This window comes from Ixodes scapularis, unplaced genomic scaffold, assembly GCF_016920785.2.
Source record: "Ixodes scapularis isolate PalLabHiFi unplaced genomic scaffold, ASM1692078v2 PGA_scaffold12__126_contigs__length_90152505, whole genome shotgun sequence".
Lineage (NCBI taxonomy): Eukaryota > Metazoa > Arthropoda > Arachnida > Ixodida > Ixodidae > Ixodes > Ixodes scapularis.
Genome location: NW_024609838.1, coordinates 2,729,236 through 2,746,944, shown reverse-complemented (window position 1 = coordinate 2,746,944; position 17,709 = coordinate 2,729,236). Strand labels below are relative to the sequence as shown.

Sequence of the window (17,709 nt, the reverse complement as noted above, 5' to 3'; positions counted from 1 at the left end):
TTAAGTAGTATGTCTCCGTCTGTCAAATATACTTTTATTCAGCAGCTCACCTAATAGATAGTCAACTAAGCTCATATTTCAACCCGAAGGATATACTAAAATCGCTTTAGTGGGACCATGTACATAATATAATACATAACCCGCTCGTCAAAATGACTTCTCGATTGCTACTAAAACTTGAATTGAAATACGAGTATCAGCTGCTTAGTGGGGCGCCGGCGGGTTAACATGGTCCTTGGCTTAAGAAGCGGTTGCTTAATTTTTGTAATTTTCCTGCAGCCTGTGTTGTTGGCCGAGCAGACGACTGGAGCTGTTTCGTTAATGCGGATACGCAAAAAAGCTCGATTTCGCGGACAGATAAGTCGCATGGTCGAGGCATGCGAGTTAGCTGAAAAGTTACTCTCTGTGGAACAATTCTATAGTCATCGCCGCTTTCCTTAGATGATCAAAACTGATTATTATATTACCGTCTCTCCGGAGCCCATAGTTTCGGTTTTGAACGAAATCTCCGAAACGAAAGTTTGACACGAAAAGAACAAAAAAACACCGGCAAAACAAAACTACGCTTTGCAAGTTTATCGCACCGGCTACACTTAACCGTCTCAGTTCAAAAACCTATAAAATTGGGCATTAAACAAAAGAAAATCTGTTAAATTGAACGCGCCACCTGTTCAGGCGGCCCGGCCGAGCCGCCGCGACCTGGACTCAGCCGCCATGTTTGTTTGGTGGTGGCGCCCCCTATAGGTCGCTGGAGTCGCGAATATAGGGCCAACAAGTTGTAAAATCAATTGTCATTGCTCTTGTTCCTCAGAAAGTCATTCTAATGCGGGTTATATTGAGAGTTCAAAAAGGTTGCCGCTCTTCTGAAGCAGGCAGGCGTCGACATGTTTTGGCACACATTCTGCATGATCAGAGGAGACATTTGATGGAAGTGTCATTGACATGCACATCAGTTTCGTGATGGACCGCATCGTCGAATTTACAGGGTGCCAAGAAGTTGTGCCCCCAGTGCAACTCCATCACAGCCGCGGCAGACTTGCGGAGAATCTACCTCTGAGGACACACCGTCACCTGGAACCCTAAACGTTTGGAACGTCTTCCACAAGTGCCTCGTTCCAGCCAACATCATGCCACGTCCGGAATCAACCCCAGCACGGACACACCACCATCCGATCCCGATCGGGACCTTGTACTTCATCCAGCCGATCAGGACTTTGTGCTTTAGCCAGCCGATTACGATTAAGACTTCGTGCTTTATTGAGTCTCGTTACGACGACGTATCGAATTTGTGGCTCGGCTGGTGCGCAACGATTTGCTCCACAGCTTCCGCGAGGTTGGCAACAATGGCATCGGGCTTCACGGTGGGGTGGCTGTCGTCGGAAGGCCTGCAGTGAAAAGCGGCGCGCGGTTACTTCTGTGCGGCGGGGCTGGTACCTGCGCACGGCGGTGACGTACCGGTACTTTCCGGTGCGCACAAGGACTCCGCGGAAACCCACGCTCTGAGCCGCGCCCACGTCGCTCGAGATGTCGTCGCCAATCATGACGACCTCGTCGGCGCGGAGGTGCATGTCTTCGAGGGCCATGTTGAAGAACTGCTCACTGGGCTTGCCGATCACGATGGCCCGGCGCTCACAGGCACTCTACGCAAGGTGGGACAAAGAGAAGAGGACGGGGACATGGTTCCCCCAACAATCCGAAAATCCAAAGCACCGGATTTGTTTTTACCCCATTCCTCTTATTCTCACCACTTTTGAGTTTAGGATGTTGCGTTTCTCACGGGTTGCCCGACTTCTTACAAAGGGCTTTCCGAGACACAGACGCACTCGAAAACAAGCGGCTTGCATGCGCTGCCATCTTTGGGTGGCCAAGGTATGGAAATTATTTTTGTCCAGCGTGGCATGGTACAGCCTCCCCCAAAGTAAATAACTTTAACTTAACTTGCAAAGTTTGTTATTGAATGTCGCCTCTCTTTCTTTTACAGCAATGTTGCCAAGGGCCTTCCAGTATTTGCCCTACTTTACGAATTGTGTGCGCATGTTTAGCGCACAGAGGCTGAAGATTCTACGACTTTCGAGTCTGCTTTGGCAGCATTTGCTGCGGCGGGGGCTGTACAATGTGGCTGTCGATCAGTCACACACTCTATCGTGGACGGAAAACGGAAAGATTCGTGCTCCCGCCAAGGTGGCCACGTTGGTGTGTTACGAACGCGTAAACTGTGAACTTTCCAGGCATCTCCCAGCTGCATGCTGGTTTGTAAACAGTGTATCTCTACTCTGTATAGTTCTTCCAAATTAAAGTGCGGAGTTGCAGGTACTGCCACGCTGGCGTACGCTGCCTCGCTAATCCGACTGGATGTCTAGAACTTCTCTTTGATCGGGGACAGTTCTCCAAAGCATTGCCAACTCCTGTCTCGGAAACGACCCACTCGTGGTTCCGTTTTACTAAGAGCGGCTAACACCAAATTTTACCTGCACCGGCCTACATTGATGCAGAAAAGTATGGCGTGGCGCAGAAAAGCGGAAACGAAGTGAATGGCCTGTCATGCAAAGAATAGTGAATGCCTTTTTCACCACAAAAGTAAACTATGTGTCTCCGGGTGCTTGGTCTTTGCCCATACGTAGTACTAACGGCCAGAACCGGATGCCGAGTTTCGGCGCTTGCCGTTACCTTGTTCAGAAGCTAGGAGCGGTTTTCTGAAACCTTGGAAGGGAAAACGGCGCCAATTCCTGGTAGCTGGCATTAGAGGTCTGCATGGGTACGGGCCGGCCCCTGACCCCCGGGTTCGGGCTTCACAGCTACATTCATGAAGGGCTTGGGCCTTGCATTCGACTCTACAATGCAAACCAAGCCGGCATTTACTTCTTTCATTAGCAGCAGTGTTTCTGGAAGTTTGTTTGGGACATTGGGGGTGGGACCATGGTGGGGGAGACCCAGATGCTGAAAGCATGTGTGTGTGTGTGTGTGTTTGTAAGCGTTTTTGTACGGTTCAATATGTGTGTGCAGTGAATGCCCTTCCAAAGCGCCAGCGGCGCGGCGTTGGTTTTTGTCGCTGGTGGCGCTGCCGTCGTACAGTCGCTTCTCCCCGTCGACACGCGCATATCTGCGCCTACACAATGCGCACCCTCGCAGGCGTAAAGCAGCTGTACCTACGAGTGCGTGTGCTGACAATGTGGGAGAAGAGGTTTTTCCGAGGGAATGGTTTTCCCAAACGATTTCTCGCAGACCACCGCAAGAGACAGCGGTATTTTTTATAATTTTCTTTCTTCGGTTGTATGCAGCAGAAGTGGACGATTTAAAACTTTGCCCGGCCTTTGTCCGGACACACTGAGACGTTTTTCTTTTGCAATTTGACATGTGGCTTTGTTCACTGCTCCCTGGCATTTTTATCTTTCCATCCTTTTTGATACGCGGGTTTGGTCGCAAAAAAAAGGATGATGGGGGCGATTTTTTTTTAATGAGTTGCCTAGGCCTGCAGATTGGTCCGACAAATTGACGATCAGGTACTGTAGTCAACGTGTGTAGCAGTGGCAAGTGAGCTGCCATGCTGCACAATGGACCTTTTTCCAGTAAGCGTCTGCGCACGCGCACACCCTTTCCACTTGACCTTGACCACCCTTTTGCCATTTTTGGGGGGCACTGTTTTCTTGCGACACTAATCTGTTTCCATGGGAGAAGGCGAGTCCGGTTGCCCTCCATTTGTAGTAGGCGGCGAAACCGTCATGGGGCACTCCTTACTGCAAAAAGGTCCATTTGTGAGCTCCTCGTAGTGGGCGATATAGAGTTGGCCTCGGCGGACCTGTGAAAATTGGCATAGGGCCGGGCCGGCTGTCAGAAATGGATAGCGGGGCAGGTCTGAGCCGAAAAGACAGCGGGCCGGGATTCTAAATATCGGCCCACGCAGACCTCTAGCCAACGCTATTCATCTCCAAGTGCCCGCGGGTTTTGTGGCTGTCATTTTCCCGTCAAAAATTTTTAAAAAATTGCTTAAAACATTTTAGTTAGATAACGACAAGCTCTCCAACGTTGGCGTCTGGTCCAGACTGCCGGCGCTACGTTAGGCCGTAACTGAGCGGTCGGTAATGCACAGTTTATATTCGCAATAAAAATTTAAAAAAAAAAAATTGTTTTTTTTTTAAACGGCGTAGCAACAAGTATGCCACAAGGACGACGGGAATTTCACTTGCCTCCAGTGCAACCGCAAAAGGTCCTACGTCTAGCACCAATTCACCGTGCTCCCTGTAGAACTTCCTGTAAACGAAAACAGAAAGCATGTTTGAGGCCACGCTTGTAGAGAAGAGCAGGTTCTGTCCCTCAAGGAAAAAGCTCTGCCAACACTGCCCAGAGGTATTGGTGGGAGAGGGAACATTGCCACTTTGGTTCATCGGTGGCCTGAACCCATTTTGCTCTTTGCCCTTCTACTGAATGTTTGTTGATGTCGCTAACGTTTGGCCGATTCGCCAGTTACATTTTTCTCGGGTAAATTCCTTCTTTGCAAATTTTATAGAAAAAATGCACTACCTGTGGGCAAAGCTGCACAAAATCGTAGTGTGATAGGTTAAGCAATTGATTTCTGCGTTTGATTTAAAGAGTTTCTGATAAGGAAAGACGAACAGACAACACAGGCTTTGGACTTTCAACAGAACATTTGCTGGCTTGACTTCGCTTCCAGAAGCTTGACGGGGGCTTCGGGGAGGTGGAGAGGGAGGGTGGAAGGTGAGAGAAGCGTGAGCCATGGGGCCCTGCCCACGGCTATGCATGCACGGCGGAAGGTGGGGGTCTGCTCTGTGTCATTCGACACGTCACCATTACACAGAGCCCAGATAGCCTCTAAGCCCCGAGCGCCGGTGGTGTCCTCTTGGGGAAGGAAGGGAATTTTGCGGGAATTTTGACTTCAATTATGTCTTTGGAGGAGCCCTCTCTCCTTGCAGAAGCGAATTTCTTGATTGGAAAAAGAAAGGGACGGGTTGGACAGGTTTGAGACAGAAGACTTGATATGTACAGACTCGGGGATTTCCCTGCCAAATCGAGATTTGTGCGCCCCGAGAATTTTGGTTTTCAAGAACTCGGGGGTGCACGAGGGACAGTTTTTGGCGTGAGTCACGACCGAATAGAAAGAGTCCGGACAAGGAGACGAGATTTCCTCGGTGTGCTCACGGAGACGGTCATTCACGCAGTGCCCCGTCTGACCGATGTGCTCGGCCCCGCACGCAAGAGCAATACTATACACCTCCCTTGTGCGGGGCCGGAAGCCCTGCACATGTTTTTTTGTGCATCTGGGTGCGGGTTCTGGGTTGGTGACTCGCTTGCACATGCCTCCCATTTTAAGTTTACGTGTGAAAAGAACTCTGGTGCCAAATCGATGAGCAAGCATGCACAGTCGGTGTGTTGTGTTGTGGGAGTAAGTGATGCATGCAGGGTGGGTAGACGGGGTCCTGGAGGGGGCCTCCTTTGGGCGGCTCTTAGACTGCAGGATGAGTTTCTTGCTGATGTTATCTAGGAGGCCCACTGGGTAACCCGCCCTCCCTCCGGAGCTGTGGCTTGCAGTGACAGGCTCCCTCTGATCTTGTGATCGCAGGACTTTTTGCAAGAGGAGAGAAGGAGATATTGAACAATTCCGGACTTAACACTATTTGAGACACTCTCTACATTATATTTCAACATGGCAACCATCACACGAAAGCATTCTAGAGTAGTCGTGTTGCAGGTTAAGGAAAGTAGGACATGTGCCTCTCACAAAGCACTCCACTCTCTCCACTTCAGCAGAACAAATGCAGGAGAAGGGGAAACCGTCAATTAGGCAAGCAGGGAGCTTTATGAGAGGATCGATTGTCCTGCTTTCCTTAATCTGGAATAACAATTAGTTCTCACCCTTTGCCGAGTGACATCAAGACTGCTTCTGGATTGCCAATGAGCACCCGGAAAGCTTGGTTCAACCTCTCGTAAGTCATGTGAACACCGGCGTCTCCAAGTACGACACAGTTGGGGTTTGAAGTGTCGCAGCCGTGGAACTCCGACTCCACGTCTGCATGGTCGAGTCATTAAAATGCGGGGACAGAAAACATCTTTAGGTAAGTCAACCTCTGTGCGGTTGTTTATGTACGCCATAGGTTGTCGTTTTGGTCACGTGATCCCTTAGGCCAGCCAATAGGAGTGAGGTGGTACCCGCGAGGGAGGCAGCCCTACGTTTTTAGCGTTAAAAAAACACCCTGAAAGACCCGACTTATGCACTTACTCGGGTGAACAAGCAGGTAGGGGCGGTACCCGAATTCCTGGACGAGTTTCTTGGCCGCGGGCACGCACATGAATATGTCATTCTCGTAGACATCGAAACCAATCCGATGCAAGAGGCTGAGCAGCTGAGCTTTCGTCCTCTGCGTCTCGTTCGTGATGAAGCGGAACGGTATTTTCGACGTGCGTAGCCTGTAAAAGTATGGTTTGTGTCTACAATAGATCACGTCGGCATTTCGTAGTTTTACGAAGTGCGTGCATAACACTGCATGCATACATCTTCACGGCTTCTACGGAGCCTGCGATGGCTTTGGTGTCTCCGCTCTCGTAGAGGACGCCACAGATGTCGAGCAGGAGTCCTCTGATGGGCTTCTTCAACCATGGCAGCATATTTGCACAGATATCTGATTCTATTTAGTTCAAACTGGTCTTACGACAAGCTCCAGTGACTTTGAAAAAGCTTTACTCCTTTGAAAAGAAGTGATGGAAGTGATGCAGCCGATGCAGATGCAGACGCCGCCGCAGGCGCAGACGCGCAGACCGCTGTGGTATGGTGTACTAGAAGACTGGGCAGTGTAGCGAGCGCCGGCGGAGAGGTGGCTCTTTCAGCGATGACCGGATCGGTGGCCGCGAGAGGGCGCAACGTGTAGTAGGCGTGCTGCCGGAGTGCAGAGCGCAGGCAGCGGTAGCGCTTGGCTGGCGTGGCGTTCCGCACGGGTTCGATTGTTTCGTATTGTTTGGCTAACTCTTTACGGTATTCTTTATTTCTGCTGTTTCACATATTATTTATCGCACTAGTTCGTTGCCAAATGCTTTGCCCGAGACGTGCATCTTCGGGCAGGACGCCACAGTAAACATCCCGACACTGCTAGCGCGAACAAGACATCGGCGCTTTCTCGGATTTACTTCGAAAGAGTATTAGTGAGGACGAACTTTTAGCACCTGCATTATAGACCCGAATGAGCTTTTTCCCCAGCAGTTAGAACTTTGCTGAGATCCTTTGGTTTCTCATAGAAAAACTGGCGATCGCTTGTTCGCACTAATAATGTTGCGTTCTGAATAGGCGGGAAATCCATCCCCCAGGGAAACGTTTGGGAAGTCTCTTGTAAGAGACGTCCCAAACGTGTGTAATCCCCTGGATAACGTAGGATAAGCATGCTGATGGCATGATACCTAAACAAATGTGTGCTTTTGTGAACCTATAATTTCGCTGTCACTGTAGTTGTGATCGGCTCCATATCACATGAGCGAATGACATTTTAGCGAACAGCGACATTTGAGCGAATCGACGTTTTAGCGAATAACGGGGGCGCGCGTTAACCCATCCGCCGCGCCGCGCTTTACGCCACTTCGCCGGCGACAGTCTGCGGCTGCTCATTACAAAAATGTGAATTCATTTGGTCCACCCGAAAACGCCGCTTCGCGGCGTCCGACTCTTCGCAGTTGTGATCAATGAATTCCGTGGTTGAAGCGCACTACCCTAATGAATTAACGTTTGGGAAAACAAAATGGGGCTTACAAAACGGATTATATCGTCTACTTCCGTAGGCTGCATGTGATGGAGGTGCCACTGTCGACTCTCGCAACTACCTCCACGGGCTTTCGAAGGAATTTCCAGCACTAGCTTTTATCGTGTTTGCTGTTACTACGTAGGGTTTTCATACAGGACTGTGCGAGTAGTTAGAAAAATGTATCCACTCACCAGCTCTGATAGTAACCACAGTGGATAAATTCTTATTTATCCACTGAGCACCAGCTATATTGATATGTGGGCACCAGGGCGCACAGATACATTTTTAATTATACACTGGGCACCAGCCACTAGCGCACTGATGAGATTAATGAGGTGCTTCCCAAGGATTCCGGAGGCGACGGTACTTGCTTTTCCGAAGAGCTCGGGAGAGGGGGGCTCCCGAGCTCCCCCGCAGTCGGCGCCTGTGGCGTTTTGTACCTCTACATTCTCCAACGTGAGGTCATGATCTTGATGAGCTTTGACATCTTCAGGATAAATTACTCAGTATCTTCCGCTGGGCCATAAGACCCTTCAATTTACTTGCGGTAAAAAAAGAGGCCTCTTAGCACCTCCTCATTGAAGAGACGGAGTGCTGGGCCAACCCTCATCTTTTTAAAGCTGTTAGGAAAAAAAAAATGATTTGCTGATGTGAGGCCATAACCTTTAACGTCACATTTTCACAATCACTTCTCCAAGCCTTTCTAATGCAGTCAGCGTGCACAGGACCCTTCGGTGTGTTCAAACCAGTGTCTATAAAACCGATTTAGCATATACTTTAGAGTGCAAAAAGTCCGAAAAAATATGTAGAGGACGACTGTCATGACTGCCTGCATTACATGAAGCAGAGTCTCCCTGTCACTCCTTTTAATGTTGCGGGACGACGACTGACGCCGATCGAACTCGCGAGGGGCACGAAAAAGGGAACGGGCTTCTTTGCAGGACCGGTAGCCACTGTTGCAAGTCCCGGCACGGGCCCCAGGAATTGAGGTTAGGGAGGGGGGTTTGGGGGGGGGGGGCATTGAGAATATAAGAGTCGTTGCGAATTAAAGGGGTGCTTTCGGAAAAACAAGGGGGAAGTACACCCCCGTAGAGGGGTGTAGGGAAGTCACTGCCCCGACACAAAACACGTCCCGTCTCTCTTGTCCCGACGTTTTTCCGTCATTGCACGCGTTGTCTACATCCCACTGAACGGCACCGATCACAATCCATTTCACTCAACCATTAAAAAAAAAAAAACTGCAGCAAAACAAGGCGACGACGCGAACCACGCCGATCACAAGCAGTACGACCACACGGCAATCCAAGTGGGAAGGAGCACGCCTGTTACCCGCAGCGCCCCCTGGCGTCCTTGCGCGCCGTCATCGCTGTGCCGACCTCCTCCCTCCGTTGCTTCTCGGCGCGGACGACACACTGCCCAGTTCTAGTACACCATAGCTGTGGCGCGTTCTACAATAGAGATCAGTTTTTTGTGCGAGCCATAGAGTTATTATCAGTGGTTATTATAATGTACATTATAATAACTCTAAGGTGCGAGCAAGTCCCAAGCTTCGATCGCGGGCATAAAATTTCGCACATTTCGCGGGGACGCTGAAAGGGCTGAAAGCCTGATGAATCCAGCCAAGCCAAGCCGAGCCCGCGGGCGGCGACATGGCGCACAGACATGGCGTGCGGTTGGCGCGGGTGGTACCACAGACCACAGTGGGTGGTACGGGACTCGGGAGGAGTTGGTGGAGTGGCAGCGGTAGCGGGCTGCCGTGCCAGGGGCGTGGGGGTGTCCTTCTCCTTGCTTTCTAAACCTATTTTCCCAGAAAGTGTGCGTGGCGAGCGTGAAAGCCTGCCCAAAAGTGTCGGGTGGCTCATCATGCCGTCGTTCTGCTCGGCGGTCGGCTGTCGGAACACCGGCGGACGCGACGATGTAGTTTTCCACCACTTCCCGCGACAAAAGCAGCTCTTAGCTCAGTGGGTCTCTGCAGTAAAGAGAGCCAACTTCACGCCCTCACCAACAGCTGTGCTTTGTTCCGATCATTTTCGGGACAGCGACTATTACCAGAACGTCTCGCTTATGCGTCGACTGGGGCTCTCTGTCAAATCAGCCAGACTAAAACCCGGCGCCGTCCCTTCGATTTTTGACCACACAAAGAGCAAGCCACCGAGGGAAGCTTTCACTAATAGGACGAGGCGTGAGGTAAGAGCTTGACTCTGCGATGTAGTTCCCTTCGTGTTCGGCAGATGGAGTCGGTTTCCTTCGGCGTGTTTCCTTTTTGTTGGTCTTTCAAACGTCGCACAACTTGTGAGAGTTCTGGGTATTGTGCTCAATGATCGAGTGCTGTTTCCACCTGATACAACAACGCTTCGGTCAAACGAGTTTTTCTACCCACATCCGTCTGATCCCAACGGTCCGCTGTTTTTCTGTGATTGGCTCAAGCAAGACGATCACTGCTTCTGGTCCCCGGAGTTTCAGGCCGACACAGAAAGCTGGCGTAAAACGCTGTGTGCATCGTTCAAAACCATCAAAGCCGCCTACGACTTGCAATGTGACCAACTGCTGCGCTATGGATACAAAGCGTTCAGGAAAGCCCTTTGCCCATCAAGCACTGACAAGCAGAACGTGACACTTGCTCTCCAGATATTTGACAGCTCTCTTCCCAGTGCCCTTCCATGTCATTGGCATTCTGTGCATTGGAGAGAAGCACAACCTGAAGTTTTTCAAAGAGACCCGACTCTTTCATTGGGATTGCAGTAACGTGGTAGAAAATTGTGAATGTGAAGACACCCGGCAAAGGAAGCGGGAAGGAAGATCAGTTCCAAAAACCTGTGCACCCGGCTCTAGACGACGAGAAGGTGAATTTTTTCTACATTTTAGACTGGAGAGATGTATGGGAGAAAAATGGCAACAACTGCAAATTGACCGACAAAACTAATACCGCACTACGCCAGTCAACTTATGCGCTTCTCGAAATATGCAGGTACTGCTTCGAAGAGCTCAAGCTGTTCTTTTGTTTTCCTCAAGAAATTTCAGACGGACAGTTTAGAGGACTGCTTCGGAAGGTACCGGCGACTGGTAGGTTCCTAATACCATGTGTGTATACGACAACTTTACGAAGGGGAAAACAAGCTGCGGCTGCAAAACACACTTGCACCGATTGGCAAAGCTTTTGGAACAGAGAGAGATGCGAAATAGGAGGAAACGCAAAAACGAAAAGATGCGCCACGCTTTAGCTACAACATAGAAACAGAAGATTCCCTTTCAAAAATAGAAAAGATCGTCCCCATTCTAGCCTATGTGGCTGGATGTGCGGTGTATGCGACGGTGAAGAAGCTAAAGTGGTGAGAACTGCAAAAATACCCTGACAACAGACCACACCATTGCAGCTTCCACCGGCCGTGAATACTACCATCTCGTCAAAGACATTGACAGAGGAGGCCTTTTGTACCCAACACTGACTGCAGTCAGTGCTGTTTCACACGACTGTGTTGTTGTTGAGGAAATGTCTAAGCGGGTGAACTCCTTAGTGATGATAACCAACGCCAGCTGATCACGGACCTCGCACTGGACTTGCTGTTGAACGAGAATTGCTCCGACTTAGATGTGTGTGAACAAGGACACACGAGAGGTCGTGCTGAAGCATGTGTTGTGGTGCTCTACAAATATTCTACTAAAAACTTTTGCTGCGAACTCAATGACAAAGTTGTAGAAACAAATCTAAGAAAAGAAAACTGGCCATGTTAACAAAAAAAGTTACGTGAATATGCTAGCATGCACAGTGACTACCGTTTTGTCCGAGATATTTAACGCGCAAGTCAACAAGCGCGCGTTTCTGCCAAAAACTGGAGTATTTTCTACCCTTAAGTGCCTCTCCGGGGCGCACTGCAACTTCACCTACGCTGACTAGCGTGACGTCGTGCATGGAGCCCCCCGGCCTTCCGCTCTAAGTGGCTTTGGTCTTTTCGCACATGAGCGGAGGAGGTACATAATGGTGAAAGGGAGTGATCACGTGTGAAATAAAGCTCTGCCCTGAGTAGACTCTGTTTTCTTCAATGGGCAGCCAACTACAACTACACGTGTATTGAAAGTCGGAAAAACTTGCTGTCCTTTATGTGTAACTTTCTCTAAAAAATCTTAAAAATGTATTTTTTCTTATTTTTATTATTGCACAAATAAGTTATGCAATGCCGAACGCTCATTCTCCGCCCAAATGTTGCACTAGCATTCCGAACCAGAAGCCGAAGTTTCAGAGCCAGCATTAGTTTTGCCCGAGGGCAAGTTCGATGCAATTTGTACTGAAAAACGTCGGATTTCGTAAATTTATTTAGGTTAAGAGTTTTTAGGTTATTTATAAATATTTAGGTTAAGAGCCATGTACATAGTTTATTCTTTTTCAGATTCTTGAGGAGTTGCTAAAGGCTTCGGCTCCCACTGAAACTGTCCCAGCACCTTCAGGAAGCCAAGACCACACAGCAGCCGATTTGACGTCGGCACACGCTGTCGAAGTGTCCAAAGCAGCCTGTCAATGTCCCACGACTACAGACACGCCTGCAACTAATTTGATGCCGACAGAGGCTGTCAGATTTTCCGACGTGGTCCGTTGGTCTCCAGTAGCTACAACTGATGCGACATCGAATGGTGCTGTCAAAGTGTTTAAAATAGTTTACCAGGGTCTAGTAACTGCAGACAAGTGTATCCAAGTGGCAGTGCATCCAGCAACACGATGCAAGGCTTTACAAGTGGTTGCAAGGACAGGCATGCCATCGAAATCGGCTCAAACGCAACCTCAAGGCGTTTCTGTTGGTATGTTCTTCTGAACATAGCATGATTTTTGTCAAGATGTTTCAGAAAGCACACTTTTACGCAGTGACGACTAAAGTGCACAGTTTTCTGTAATCTAGTATTTCTCGTTTCACTGAAACTCTTTACTGCATTTACGGACACTTACAATGCAGACAAAATTAATCATGTTCTGTTCTAAAAACAATGATGTGGATGTCTTACATGTAGCTGAATGTTTTTTTTCCTCCAGGTATCCAAGTTGATGGCTCGGATGACTCTGGCACGGTGTGGCAGCAAGATTAATGTGCAACTAATGTTAAAAACATGGGATTTCTCAGCGAAGGATCGAAACTTTTATGCCTGCACGATGCGTGCAGGCTAGCCATAGTGCTGCAACCATTGCGGCAGTTGGCAAATGTTGATACTCGCGTGTTTACTTTCGTCCAGCCAGAGGTGCCTCATCACTTTATGTACACTGTTCACCCCCAGGTGAGACAGTGCAGTGGAAGATGCACACTCCTGGAACCAGTTGTACGTCCATCTCTCGCCACAAAATTGTACTCTCACCATCAGTGATGTGCAGAGCGTGTGGTGACGCGATAAAAGTGAGGCGGTCGATTGGTTTGGGAAGTGCATAGCTTCCATCGCGCTGTCAGCCTAGGGGTGAGCAGTCTGTAGTGTACTTCATCAGGTTGCGATTCGCATGTGCATGTAGCTTTGCAAAATGTACATACCAGTTGATCGGTCTAGTGCGAGGAAACATAGATACTTCCCACTTGTTTGAAGCAGACGTTGTAGCATGGCCGTCACCCAGGTTTCTTGGTCGTTCTTGAGGCCGGTGCAATAGGTTCGAACAGATCAGTTGAAGAAATAAAGGGGAGAATCTAAAGCTGGAGTGAATATGGGAACTTGCCAAGGCAGCACTGCCTTGGTGAGGAATAAAACTTGCCATGTGCTGGACCTTCGCTTGATTTTTGCACTGCTGTTTGCTTTACATAAGTAGTTCCACTCCATAAATGCAAAACAGACACCAGTAAACACTGCTGGCAGGGGCGGATTTAGAAGGGGGGTCCGGATGTTCTGACCCCCCTCTTGATTTCTGCTTGTGTAAATTTTAGGGCATGAAACGAGGGAGAGGGGGAGGGGGTTCCTAAACAAATGGTACGGTGACCAACACCTGACCCCCCCCTCAGGAAATTCCTGCATCCGCCCCTGACTGCTGGTACCATAGCAAAACGAGCAAACCTCTTTCTAGAATTACAGGAATAAAAAGCCTTGATGTCGTAACAATCTCTTTGAAGCTTATCCAATGACGCCCCTCAGAACCATCACTGTGGGAACAACTTGCAACATGCCATGAAAAAATCTAGCCGATTAATCGCAGCTGCTAGTTAAACATTGATTTTGCCGTCTTGTTGACTAATTCCTCAAAAGGTTTTATGGCCTAGTATGGCCACCAATAATGAGATCTGAGGATGCTATTGAAATTAAGCTAAAGTCTTGTTACGCTGACATCTTAACAGGTAGCAATGTAATCATTCATATTAGTAAATTTGTTTGAAAAATAAACTAACAACAAAATGACCGATTGATGTCATGTGAAACCGTTCTATACTGTTAATCAAAGGTTCTGCATAGTGCATGACAGCCTTTGTCCCAAGGGCTCGCACTGCCAAAGGGGCAAGAGACCCTACCTACTACTGTCTTTTTGTTTAATACTGCTGCAGAGAATGAAAAAGCCATGCAGCTTTGCCAGCATCACTCAAAGTCAAAAGCAAAACTTGAGTAACAGGTCCCGTGGGGTGCCTCTGGCTCGTGTGTTCGCCTTCGAGGCTAAAAGAATTCAGTGTGCACTGCAAGCTGCACTGACGGTATAAGTTTCAAGAAACATGTGCCACTTGGGATAGTCCCTTAGAGCACATACAGTTCTGCAGACGGCCTCAAGATACCCGAAAAATACATGGCTGTTCTCTGAACGAGCATGGGACCTCATTGCCGCTGGTATTTCTTTCTCAAAACGAGGCTTTGGGTGTTTTACGGCTTGTTTATTTTACGTTTATCTCGTAGGGTCGAATAAACTTCGTAAAAACATAATGAAGTTGGGAAGGAAGATGTGATGCTAAAGCTCCTAGTTACCAGAGCCTAGTTCTTCTGATGATCACTTCTTGGCGAGCGTGGCCCGCTTGCCCTCGCCCTTCTTCGGTCTGCCCTTGCCGCGCAGGCGTCGAAGTCGCCGCATCTCCTCCTTGAAGTCCTGGTGCTCGTCTCTGTAGAGCCCGTGCATCCGGAGTCGGAACATGAGCGTGGTCAGCTGATGGTGCGGAGGGTACCAGGCAACGATGTCCGGGTTCAGGTCGTTAGGAAGCTCGCTGAAGAGAGTGACCACGCGCTGGGACTTGACGCTCGTGGGGCGAGCCACCTCGCCGAAGATACGGGCGCTCAGCCGCGCCATGCGCTTGGCATAGTTCGAGAGAGATGACATCTGGTTTGATGTCGCCAAGGGCGAAGCTAGAACGTTGTTTTCTTGGCGCTTGGAGATGGACGCAATGCAGGAAAAGCGAACAGTTTCAACGCCGGCAGCCGCACTGGCCGTTCTTCTGGCTTGGCTTGGTGGCTTGGCTTCAAACTTGGGTTGGCTTCGAAGTTGAATACTCGACTGACTCCACCCTCTGAGATTTTGTAGCTTTTAACCACTGATTTCTATAGTGCTTTTAACTCTCAAATTTTGCTCAGCTTTGAAAATTTTGAAGATAAACATGAATCAACGTCATAACCAAGCGCTCATGCAACATAGTTTCGTTTCTGGAGGCGCGTAAGTTTGAAGTCCACTGGAATACATCTCTGGAATCGACAATAAAAGTAATTTAAGGTACTTTCTGTTTACTCAGCTGCATAACGAAGAAATGCAATGTTACTTAACCGTAGATCTTTTTTTAATGATATCACAAAAGTTTAGAAACACCATGTTTTGTTAGTTTTCTAATTTAAAATTAAGTTGTATAAAAAAAAAAAGAAATTAATTTATGATCACCCATTGTTTCTTTATCCTGGATCTCCCAGTATGCGACCTTCGAGACCAGCTCTCCAGATGCCACAAAAAGGTCAATCCAGCTCCTACCGTTTGAAAGGTTGCTTCAGCTGAGTCCTTTTCTTCAATAATGAATAAGTTGTGAACCCAAAAGAATTCACTTAATTTCTCACCTCTGTCGTCATTAATGTTTTCACCCCATATTACATTTTCAGCATTAAAATGACATTTTGTGACTAAGTATTGACCTCGTTGACTTCTCAAAATACCATCTAACTCTATCACTGTTCTTTCAAATTTTTATGTACACATTGACAAATACAATTATCGTAATGTGGTATGAGCACTCAAATATACATGCCTTGCACCTACGTCATATGATGACGTCGAACACCTGTATCCACCATGCTGGTTGACTCGACGGCCCTTCGCAGCGAGAGCAATGGTAAACTGCGCCGCGCTCGTCTGTAGCAATTACACTACGTAGCCCGACGATCGCCCTATTGTTTCGTCGGCATGCCCCGCGAGACAGAGTAGCCGTCAAGTTGGAGAAAGAACGAGCGCCGGGAAAGGGATGTGGCCGCGGATTACCGAGTTTGCGGGACGCGTTTCATAGCGGCGAGCGACGGCACTTTTCTATCGTGGTTAACGTTCGCTCACGCCTTTGCATCGGCTTTTGCCCGTTCGTGGTGTAGATGGCCTTTGCCTTTCGTTACATAAAGTCCCTTTCGACGATCCGAGCGCACCTTCGGGGCTCCTGGCCGAGTATGACGCAGAGATGGGCGTGTCTTTGGGCGGATGCAGGAATTTCCTGAGGGGGGGGGGGGGGGGGGGGGGGTCAGGTGTTGGTCAGCGTACCATATGTTTAGGAACCCCCTCCCCATCTTCTTCTTTTCAAGCCCTAAATTTTACACATGCAGAAACCAAAAGGGGGGTCAGGACATCCGGACCCCTCCTCTAAATCCTCCCCTGGATCTGCGTCATACGGACAAATTCAGTTTCTCCGCTAGAATTAGCGGGAAAATTGACGTCACGTGACCTCAACCCCAATTCAATTCCCCGCTATGTGACCTCAACACCTGCTACATTTAGTGGGGAAATTTAGTTTCTCCGCTAGATTTAGCTGGAAATTTGACGTCACGTGACCTCAACACCAATTCAATTCTCAACGAACTGAACACCAATTCAGTTTCCTACGACCTCAACATAAATTCAATTCCCCGCTAAATGATCGGGTAATTGAGGTCACGTGACGTCAATTTTCCCGCTAAGTCTAGCGGAGAAACTGAATTTGTTCATAGGTGACGTGACACCAAGTCATGTGACGTCATTTTCCCCGCTAAATTTAGCGAGGAAACTGAATTGGAGGAGGAGGAATAGGCGAGGGTGCGGAGGATTTTGGAGGAGCATACCCTCCCATCCGTACCCTCCCCTCCTCCTTCTCAAGAACTGCGCTCTAATTTCGCACTACAAAGATTCGTAAACGCTTTTCTTTTACATATTATTTTATTGTCACACCGTTGGCCGCTGAGGACGACGCACACTGGGTCCGAACCCTCTCCGTAATCTGGAGCAGGCTGCCGTTAGGGTCTTCGATACGAGCGAGAGAAGGGCCTGACCCAGGTGCAGTCCTTGGTCGGGCACGGGTTGCGCATGGAACGGGCCCTGGCTCCAGCCTGAACCTGACGCCCGGTCTCGCGGGCGAGTGCCGCCGGCACCTTTTCTTCTCGTCCTGCCGCCACTGCGCACACGCACTTCAAATGAGTTCGCACAAAAAAAGGAGTGTCTAAAGCCGCAGTCGATCACACTGCTCGTAATTACATCGCACAAAGGACTCGGTGTTCACTGCATGCATGATGACAGAAGTTTTTTGAGGGCACGCCTCAATCATCTTCGAAGCATATGCTTGCTTCATACATTTTTTTTTTTTTTTTTTTTTTTTTTTTTTTTTTTTTTTTTTTTACAGTGGATTTGTTAAGGGTTAGTTTCCCCGGTTTCGTGTTCGGTACCAAACAAGTGTCGACACAAAACTCTGGACAGCTACCGCCATCTATGAGCGCTGGACAGCTACCGCCATCTATGAACAACCAATCTGGTTGCCGCCGTCGCTCATAGATGGCGGCAACCTTTTTCTCTCTAACTTATTTGACCTTTAAATTCCCAAGGTGGCTT

General features: G+C 48.8%; 4 protein-coding genes across 6 annotated transcripts in view; 2 read left to right on the top strand and 2 right to left on the bottom strand.

Moving 5' to 3' along the window:
• LOC8038017 (E3 ubiquitin-protein ligase RNF220) overlaps positions 1–2,348 on the top strand; it is a 30,109-nt gene extending 27,761 nt beyond the window's left edge. For both annotated transcript variants that reach the window (XM_042289371.1, XM_029970928.4), the window contains exon 12: positions 986–2,348. In XM_042289371.1, the coding sequence (XP_042145305.1) occupies positions 986–1,057 (72 nt within the window). In that variant the 3' untranslated portion in view covers positions 1,058–2,348. The remainder of the gene's footprint in view (positions 1–985) is intronic.
• Positions 1,143–6,795, bottom strand: LOC8038016 (phospholysine phosphohistidine inorganic pyrophosphate phosphatase). Of its 2 annotated transcripts, XM_029970930.4 has the most exons (6): positions 6,506–6,795; positions 6,233–6,420; positions 5,869–6,022; positions 4,185–4,248; positions 1,456–1,640; positions 1,234–1,385 (listed from the first exon to the last, which is right to left on the bottom strand). In XM_029970930.4, exons 1-6 carry the CDS (start codon positions 6,616–6,618, stop codon positions 1,268–1,270), a joined length of 822 nt encoding a protein of 273 aa, XP_029826790.3. In that variant the 5' UTR covers positions 6,619–6,795; the 3' UTR covers positions 1,234–1,267. The 2 variants fall into 2 exon arrangements, with proteins under 2 accessions (XP_042145306.1, XP_029826790.3); XM_042289372.1 differs by having other exon boundaries at positions 1,143–1,640; positions 6,506–6,771.
• A 2,566-nt stretch (positions 6,796–9,361) lies between these two features.
• On the top strand, positions 9,362–13,943 carry LOC115312039. The gene is made up of 3 exons (XM_029970931.4): positions 9,362–9,926; positions 12,125–12,530; positions 12,760–13,943. The coding sequence occupies exons 1-3, from the start codon at positions 9,402–9,404 to the stop codon at positions 12,810–12,812; spliced, it is 984 nt and encodes a 327-aa protein (XP_029826791.3). The 5' UTR covers positions 9,362–9,401; the 3' UTR covers positions 12,813–13,943.
• A 596-nt stretch (positions 13,944–14,539) lies between these two features.
• On the bottom strand, positions 14,540–15,126 carry LOC8038015 (28S ribosomal protein S33, mitochondrial). The gene has a single exon (XM_002406280.5). The coding sequence runs from the start codon at positions 14,989–14,991 to the stop codon at positions 14,668–14,670; it is 324 nt and encodes a 107-aa protein (XP_002406324.1). The 5' UTR covers positions 14,992–15,126; the 3' UTR covers positions 14,540–14,667.
• Between the last annotated feature and the right edge of the window lie 2,583 nt (positions 15,127–17,709).

Bases quoted from the DNA above. Each gene is read 5' to 3' on its own strand.
- LOC115312039 (XM_029970931.4), top strand. From the start codon at position 9,402: ATGGCGTGCGGTTGGCGCGGGTGGTACCACAGACCACAGTGGGTGGTA. The intron at 9,927-12,124 runs GTAAGAGCTTGA...ATTCTTTTTCAG, and splicing joins CTAATAGGACGAGGCGTGAG to ATTCTTGAGGAGTTGCTAAA. The intron at 12,531-12,759 runs GTATGTTCTTCT...TTTTTCCTCCAG, and splicing joins ACCTCAAGGCGTTTCTGTTG to GTATCCAAGTTGATGGCTCG.
- LOC8038016 (XM_042289372.1), bottom strand. From the start codon at position 6,618: ATGCTGCCATGGTTGAAGAAGCCCATCAGAGGACTCCTGCTCGACATC. The intron at 6,023-6,232 runs GTAAGTGCATAA...TCGACCATGCAG, and splicing joins CTACCTGCTTGTTCACCCGA to ACGTGGAGTCGGAGTTCCAC. The intron at 1,641-4,184 runs GCAAGTGAAATT...CACCTTGCGTAG, and splicing joins CTTTTGCGGTTGCACTGGAG to AGTGCCTGTGAGCGCCGGGC.
- LOC8038015 (XM_002406280.5), bottom strand. From the start codon at position 14,991: ATGTCATCTCTCTCGAACTATGCCAAGCGCATGGCGCGGCTGAGCGCC.